Source organism: Dreissena polymorpha, chromosome 6, assembly GCF_020536995.1.
Source record: "Dreissena polymorpha isolate Duluth1 chromosome 6, UMN_Dpol_1.0, whole genome shotgun sequence".
Taxonomy (NCBI): Eukaryota; Metazoa; Mollusca; class Bivalvia; order Myida; family Dreissenidae; genus Dreissena; species Dreissena polymorpha.
The window spans coordinates 104,399,894-104,408,501 of record NC_068360.1 but is presented as its reverse complement, the minus strand read 5'-3'; the positions used below and the strand labels follow the sequence as shown (position 1 = coordinate 104,408,501).

The following is an 8,608-nucleotide window of genomic DNA, read 5'->3' as shown; positions in this document are numbered from 1 at the left end:
CGGGGTTTTAGTTTTTTAATTGTGCAAACTAGAAGGTCAGCTTATGAAGATTTATCACGTTAAATTAATTAATTTAAAATGTTTTATACATTTAAAATTACTAAAATATTAATAGAAAATAACTGTCGGCTAATTTTCCCGAAAGTCAATTGTTTTTAGCGTTAGTGGCCAAGTAGGTCTTACGATCATAGTTAACTATAATTTGATGAAGCTCTTTTTAAAACACTATATACTATTCTTCTGAAGCTTTATTATCATAACATCCATTTGGCTGCATTAGGCACTCAAGATAATTATTAAACATGCTATGAAGAAAAAGAAAAAACAAAAACGAACATGTAACTTTAACTTAAAAAACTGATTATTGTACAGTCCTTAACAAGTTTACTTAATCAAAATTTGTCGTAATGTAAAAGTGCACTTTAAATACTTTGCAAACCAACGTGCATGTATAGTATAATACTTACATGTAATAACCCATCAGAAATTAAAGTGTTATCATTGACTATAATATTTTTTAAACAAGAAAACACAACCAACAAACTCACAAAGTTAACTAAAACGTTTATGGATTAATTTAAGCATAAATAACTCCTAGCAAAAAAAAACACGTTTATCAGCACCAAGTCCGTTAGCTGATCATTGGTTGCTTTATACAATCATCTCGTGTCCAGCAGTCGTGTGAGTATCATCAGTTTTACTTTGGTCTGTAACTTTGTCATTTTCAAGGAAAAGTTTCTTGGATTTGTAGTTTTGACTGTCGATTGGACTCATGTATTCAGACATACTGGTAAGATCGCGTATTTTTTTCTAAAGACAGAACTGGCTGTTTTCTGAGCAGGGGTGCTAATGGCAACGCAGCTGTGTGAACTGCATTCCTCGTCGGTTGCATGCCATAAATAGTTACTGTACGGTATGACACATCGGAAAACGAAAGTTTCAGGTCAACATCCATAGGTCGGGGTTTTTCATATCGAAGACACTTCACCTTTGTAAAGGGTATATTGCTGAATTTCAATGACTATGTTGCTTTTAGGTAGTCATTAAAGTGCTTTTTGGTCATTTGAATGATATTGAAATCGGCTTCACGTCAAACAGTCTTCATGGTTCTAATTAGGGAAACTGGACTGTACACTTCACACACTTTGAATACCTTTTTCAATGTCACTATGGACGTTGTCGACTTCCTGTATTTCAGAATGCCCGGGGCAGCGGAACTTTTGGACAATTTCTTCAACATCACTGGTGTTCATGAACAATTTCAAAGCTAGTGTCATCGCACTATTGCGATTCTGAGGAACACATGAATCTGACCACAATGCGATTTTTTTTTACATTTGGATGTTTGTACTTAATTGAATAAAGTACTGCTATAAGTCCACTTGCCATTTCATTTGCCCTTCTCCCCGCATCAGCCTCCGTCCATATATCATTGTAGCAGGACCTGTCCTTTGAACAATGAGCCGTTAAATTATATACCGACAACTTTCTCTTATAGAAATTTTTTTCACCTCTGCCCTGGGTAGGAAAATAACATTTTCCAAGTCAAAATACACTGTAACTTGACGATTATCAGAGCGCTTTGATTCTAAACGATCTTTTTTCTCGATCTGCTGAGATTCATTACGATCTTTTATGTGGTCAATATATTTCGGATTCTCCACGCTTTCAGAGTTCACCTTTTCTATGTCACAAACATCACACCTATCCTTTTTATGTTTTTTTTAAATAATGTTAAATTCCTTGCTAAATATATTCCTGTATTGGCTATTCTTTAATGGTGTGAAGCTTTCAGCCTTGCATTTGTCTATGTACAATTCATATATTGCTTTTAACTACAAGTTAGCATCTAAATATTCAACTGAACTGTTTGCGGGACAGTAATGCGACGGTCGTCTTTTGAACGACTGTATATGTGTTCTATAAAATCTATGTCACGTTGCGGTATTCGCTTTGTTGTGTTACGTCCTCTCATATCTTGGTAATCTCCTTCACCTTTTGAAATCTTTTCATGCAGATTCTGACTCTACATTCATCTACTCTTATCACCTTAAGTAAAATTCTTTACACACTCTGAACTTGTCATTGTCTTTTAACAGATAATATGTGTATGTATACTTTCTTCTGCAATTTGTTTTGTTAGTGTCATTACTTCGTTTTTCAGTTGTTTTTGCAAATAACACATACTTTTTATCATCAGTAAGTGACCAAAACTCTTTGTTTATTTATATGCTGATTTTTTCGGAAATACCTAACTACATTTAAATCGGCACTTCCCTTCGCAATCTATGTTCAAATTAATTGTTTTGATTTGTACAATCACACCTTTCAAATGTGTATATTCTTGCCCAGATTGTCTTATAACCTTCTTTTCATTCTTTGCCAAGGACATAGGATCTCTTGTAAGTTTTCTGCTTCGTTGTTTACTGTTTTGTGGAAAAATGTGTTCATGGTTCATAGCAGCATCACCTACTTCTAATTGGCTGTCTTCTGTTAGCAGGTTGACTAGTAACGTGGCATTATTATCAGCATTCACATTTACTTTGTCGATAATATAATTCTCATTATCATTGCTTTAAATCAGTTTTGTTTCTTTTTCAGCAACAAAGCGGTCTTCATTAGGACTTATGCTATGTAGAATGGTCTTCAGTAATAACGTCCACTGCATAATTTTCTTTATGCCCATTTACATTCACGTTTTCAATATCCTTGTCAGTAAAGACATTCTTTTAAAGTGGCTCAATTTCTTGGTTTATCACAAAGTGTTCCTTATTGACATTTATGTTGAGAACAATATGTGTTTTGATCACAATCAATATCAAAGTTATCCGTGAAAAGCGAACTAGGAGCCTTGTTTGTGTCACAAATGTGCACTGTTAAGTCATTAGTCTTGTCGGCGAACAGTTCATCATTGCCTACATGCTCTTCAGGATCAATTTCATACTCGTCGAAAAGACGTAGCGTATCCAACAGGTTAAATCTGCTCATACTTTAAGTTCATGTATATGGACACTTGTCTCAAAGAAAATGTCGCTTACACGTCTGTCAAATTCCCTTCTATTGACTGAAGGACATAAAGGTATATGCATTGAAAATAATGTTCCAACGGTGTTGCTGAAAATGTTCTCACAATGAACTATGTGTAAGTGTACATTACAGGCATTCAAAATTTTCAATGATTTTCGATAACAAATGCATTTAAGTGTTTCTGGTCATAAGCTTGTAAAGCTTACATACAGTTTTTCTTGTTTTGAACAATCAACAAGACGTTCAAAGTCTCTGTCACATAAGTTGGAGCAGCCTGATACATCAACCACTTTAAGATTTGTAGAACTATGAATAAAACACATCGTCGAAAGCGGGGCCTCTTCTATGATTAAACAGCGAAGTTTTTTAAAGTAAGTGTGAGCCAGTACAAAATCTAATTCAAATGTTTTAATCGACCAGATAGAGTACGGCAATAATAGTTTGTCCACGTTTCTTGAATGCTTCTTTATCGATGTTAATGCGGTAGAGTCAACGCGAACACAAAGGTTGAACTGTATTTTTTCCAAACTTTTGACGAGTTGTTTACAATGTTGTAGAACAGAGAGTTGACTCTGCAGATTACTATCAAATAATCATAGAATTCCAGGTGCAAGAACACGGTCGCCAGTAGTTCAACAGGCAGATCGCATATCGAATACCTGTCAAACAGATTTTTGGTGTTGTTTGCAATTTATTACATCTTATATTAACTTATATGAGAGGGAAAAAATCAATATTCATTCATAATATATATTCCTAACTGGCATTCAATTGAATTCAAAATGTAATGTATCAGATGTAAAACAGAGTACTGGATTAATTAATTATAGTTATTTAAATATAATGCTAAAATGTCTTATCATTTTATATTTAAACTATGAATTTAATTGTCGGGAACATATAAGTATACAGATTCATTTAAGACGAACGTTCATATTGGAATAAATTGTGGATTGTATAGCAATATGTGTTTGTGCAGTACATTTCATTTACAGTCAATTTATACTGGGCTTTGATTAATCTGTCCAAATGTTTTATCCGATTATCAGATGTAATTTTAATTCGGACGTTGATTCTTTATCAGTTTAACGACAAGGGTGCTTATTATTGTTTAACTATTACGGACACACAAATGTGTATACATTTCGCAATGGATACACACTTGATAATACTTACATAATTAATAAAACGGCTCATTTCTGTTTGTATCGTTTCAAGCAAAATACAAAATTGAAGCGGAATGTAAACAAAGCTGAGCGGCACACGTGGTCGATATGGTGAAATTTCATTGGCTATCGACTAACGGGATTTTGGAATTGAACAATTTCAACGTTTAGTAACTTACGGGGTTTTAGAACTGTCAAATAAGGCGTTTGCGGACTATAATAAACCACGTAAACAGTATCATTAGAAAGATCTTTTCAAAACAAGTCTAACGATACCAAATACTCTATATGGTCAAAAATTGACTTACGGGGGTCTGGGATTGAAAGCCGATTCTGCGTTGAACATCCGGCAATGATCGAACATGCCAGAGAGAGTTGCAGCAACGGATGCATCTACAAACATAAAATAAGAATGTTTTTTTATTTATGATCATAATGCTGACCATAATGATGAAACTGATGATGATGGTTATATATTGAAGCTAGGATGAAAATGAAGTTGATAGCGATTGGAAAAGTTTTAATGCACAGCGAAGTTAAATATAGTAATAATTTCAAAAATGTCAACGCATCGTTTTCTTTCAATATACAGATTGGTTAAAGTATAGTAACGTATACTTATAGCTAAAAGTATGGTTATGAATGCAGCTGAACTGTTTTATTTCAAAGTCGTTTTGGGAATGCGAATGCAACTTCGATATATCCGCAGTTCGACTTATCCGAGCTTGAAGTTGGCAACGTTAAATGTAACTATTGTCAATGATTATTATACATAAGGGTGAAACAAATGACAGTAATAAAAACGAATGAACGAAATATTTTATTTGATTTGCGTATACCAAAACAAACAAAAAATAATGTTAAGCACGACGTAATTATAATATGATTATGTGCCCGATTCATGAAATCAACACGCTTTGTCTTTTCATTCAATGCTCTTGAACGAGGATTTTAAAATTGCTAAAAATGTTTGTAAGCGTCTTAAACGTTCGTACAAATTATAACCATAACGTCACGTGACGGCGATAATGAAGCATGCTGCTGTTGTAACAGTGCCTTGGTTTCCACATCGCTGTCGCAATATTATGTTACATGATTTAATTATATGTTTTATTATATTATATTAACATATCGAGGTTTAAACTAAAGATGAGGTTTTCGCTAATTGTAAATATAATGAATACACAGGAAAAACATTGGCATTATGCCTCAGTGAAATGATCAACGTGTATCATTTCACTCGAGCTAGAGTGAAACTATCAAGTCGTCCTTTACTATTACTCACAACTGATTCATTGCTTAGCACGAAAAAAAAAATTTTATGGTTGTGACTTTCGGATTCGCGTTTTGGCATTTATATATCACGGTGCCTATACCAAGTGACTTTTTAAGATATGAGGATGGGAGGATAAAGCGCGACCCAGTTAGCATTTTTAATGATGTCTTTTTTAATATTTCATCATTTTTAATGGGATAAAGGGATATCATGATCTTTTAAACAAATAAGTATTTTTTCAGTAAAGTGCAACAGCGCGTTTGTGATATGAAGTCCCCACACTGATCCGACATTTGTCTAACCGTTCAAACGCGCGGTTGTACTTTACTGAAAAAATACTTATTTGTTTAAAAAGATCATGATACCTATAGAAAACTCTTACGAATGAGCGGCTCTCCACTTTATCCCATTAAAAATGGTGAAATATTTAAAAATAAATCCTTAAAAATGTTAACTGGGTCGCGCTTTTTTTTCCCAACACAGATCCAAAAACGTCACGTGGTATAGGCACTGTGTATATGTGATTTCTAATTTCGCCTGTATTTGTAGCCTACAACAAATGCCTATGTACACATCTACACATTGACCTCGTGCTTTACACGTCTCATGCATACCACACAAATATATAATTCCGTATTTCAGACAAAATAGTTGAACTAGCAGTTACAGAACTAAACAAGCATAACATATGTAAAATGCATATAAACGAACGTACCTTACTATATGACCAACTGCAACGCCAAGCCAAATGATGATAATACAATTTGGACGATCGGTATTTATGTGCAGTTTGAGTTTAATTAATATGACAAAAGAGAAATGCTAATCCCAAAGGCTTTGGATAGAATTTGCGATTAGCCTTTTACATGTGACTAAAATGGAAACAAAATGTTGCATATAAGTAAGCATCAGCGCTTCTGAAGTTGTATTATTATCTGCCGATAAGCCTTTAAAAAACGAGAGGGATTACGACAGGCATTTCAAAAAACATAAATATTAATTGCCCTTCTACTTTAGGTATTTAAGGTGTTTACAAATACATTAAATCCTTATGCAACCGTTGCTGTTGACACTGCAACAGGTGCTGATTCTGTTCCTTCAGTCCGATGTGTAATATTAATCTGTTGATGATGTTAATACGACATTAACTTCAATAACGTCTACTTATTCAGCTACCCCCTCTCCAGCTTCAACACTTGCAACTTATTGTACTACTACATCAACTACTAACACTAGCATAAGAACGACTTCAATTACTTATACTACTAAATCCCATCAGATAGATTTTAATCATTTGTATTATTATCTACACTTTACATAAATATTTTATTTACGAATGTGTTCTTTCTCTTGTTTATTTCTAAACGAAACTTCTGATTCATTATGGATTACTTTTTCTTGGCAACCTTCTAAATTAGCAATCTGTCTTATAATTTTCATGTATTTGCTATGTGTACAAATATCGGCAGAATTATGAAGATGGATTTGACATTATGATGCGGAACTAGTCCGCGACCACATAATATTTCTGCACATATGAGCTTACGAATAACACTGCCGTTGGTATTTAGCAAGGAATGTTAATTGTTCAACGCATCATGTTTAAGCTCCCTATGTACATTTATTTTTGGTTGTCACACAAGAACAACAAAGGTTAAAAGTGGTATTTTGAAAATCGGTATGCAGACCGCTACCTTTCACCAAATCACTCAAAAATCGATGATTGAAGGCAATCCGCGCCGAGAAATAGTTCGCGGAGGTATCTTTTACGTACATGTATTTAAAGTAGTACATTATGCTGGTCACGTGGAGAAAGAATTCGCTTGACATAACATTTTGCCTTATGAAAATAGTTCACTGCGTGTTACGTTATAATCGCGTAACACAGCTCTCCTTATCGGTCACATGGGCAGGGCAGCCAATAGATGTATTCGCGAAGACGCAGCAGGACTTCTAAATGTACTCTGAAATACACAAATACACGTGCACATATAAGGCTATTAGTTATCAGATTCTAACAGCCGATTCTATATCAGGTGATAAAATCCAATACTATTTTACTAAGTGATCAATAAAACCAGTATTTCATTGTGTAAAGCAAACAAAGGTTAAAGATCATTTTTTTATTTTAATATGCATATAAATTCCATTTCATTATCCAATTCTATGAATCTGCTAAGAATTGTAAACGGTATACTATTTCTAGATAAAGGAGTTGGCAAATTAACTTGTTTTACCCATACACGGGGAAGTACAGTAGAGTATTTGTTAGCATCAGTCAAAAAAAATTACGATTTTACATATTTTAAGGTGCACGATTTCACTGAATTCTCAAATCATGTCCCAGTGACTTTTGCTCTGAGCATGAACAATCCGGTTACTAACTGTAAAAATAATCAGCACGTATACGTCAAATGGAAATCAGATTACAGGGATAATTTCGTGCACGAAATATTAAACGGTGCTCAAGAACTAGAACAAAATTTGCAATCAGGTATTCACTCACTGATTTCCTAAATAAACGAGGTAAAAAATACTTTAAACATGTAATTAGCAATAATGTTATTTACAATCATAGTTAATAACGGACAGAATATACTCAAACAGTTTACCACTACAATTTTAATAGGAATATGCATACACGAACAACTATTTATGTCGGAAAAATAAAATCTGAGTTTAACATAAATAAAATCTAAGTATTACAGAGAACAGGTTGTGAAATTAAAATAAATAACATAAGTCGCAAAAAAATCGCGGATTCTGGAAATTATTCAAACAAAAAACGGTATCAACGAAAGCGGATAAAATATCGCTGCAACAATTCTATGAATATTTCAATACTTAAGCTTCTGAGGCTGACGTTAACGTAAACAACGACGAAAGTGATAGTTATTAACGGCAGTTTGATTATATAGAAAATCCAATCAGCTCCAATCAGCTCTAACCCAGATCTAGAGACATCCATTTCCGAAGAAGAAATAATTAAAACTACATGGCGTTTGTTTAAATAATAATAAGGCAGCCTCAAACAATATTATTTATGAATGCTTACTGGTCAACGGGAATTATTATTCCAGTACATAAACGGGGCGATAGTTCTGTTTCCAAATAACTTTAGAGGCATCACACCGTTAAG

General features: G+C 33.7%; 1 protein-coding gene across 1 annotated transcript in view; it reads right to left on the bottom strand.

Annotated features, from left to right (window-relative positions):
- LOC127834805 (waprin-Phi1-like) overlaps positions 1 to 6,210 on the bottom strand; it is a 7,917-nt gene extending 1,707 nt beyond the window's left edge. Inside the window, exons 1-2 of the mRNA XM_052360854.1 lie at positions 6,185 to 6,210; positions 4,502 to 4,586 (exon numbers count right to left, since the gene is read on the bottom strand). Coding sequence (XP_052216814.1) covers positions 4,502 to 4,586 — 85 coding nt within the window. The 5' untranslated portion in view covers positions 6,185 to 6,210. The remainder of the gene's footprint in view (positions 1 to 4,501; positions 4,587 to 6,184) is intronic.
- Positions 6,211 to 8,608: the final 2,398 nt, after the last annotated feature.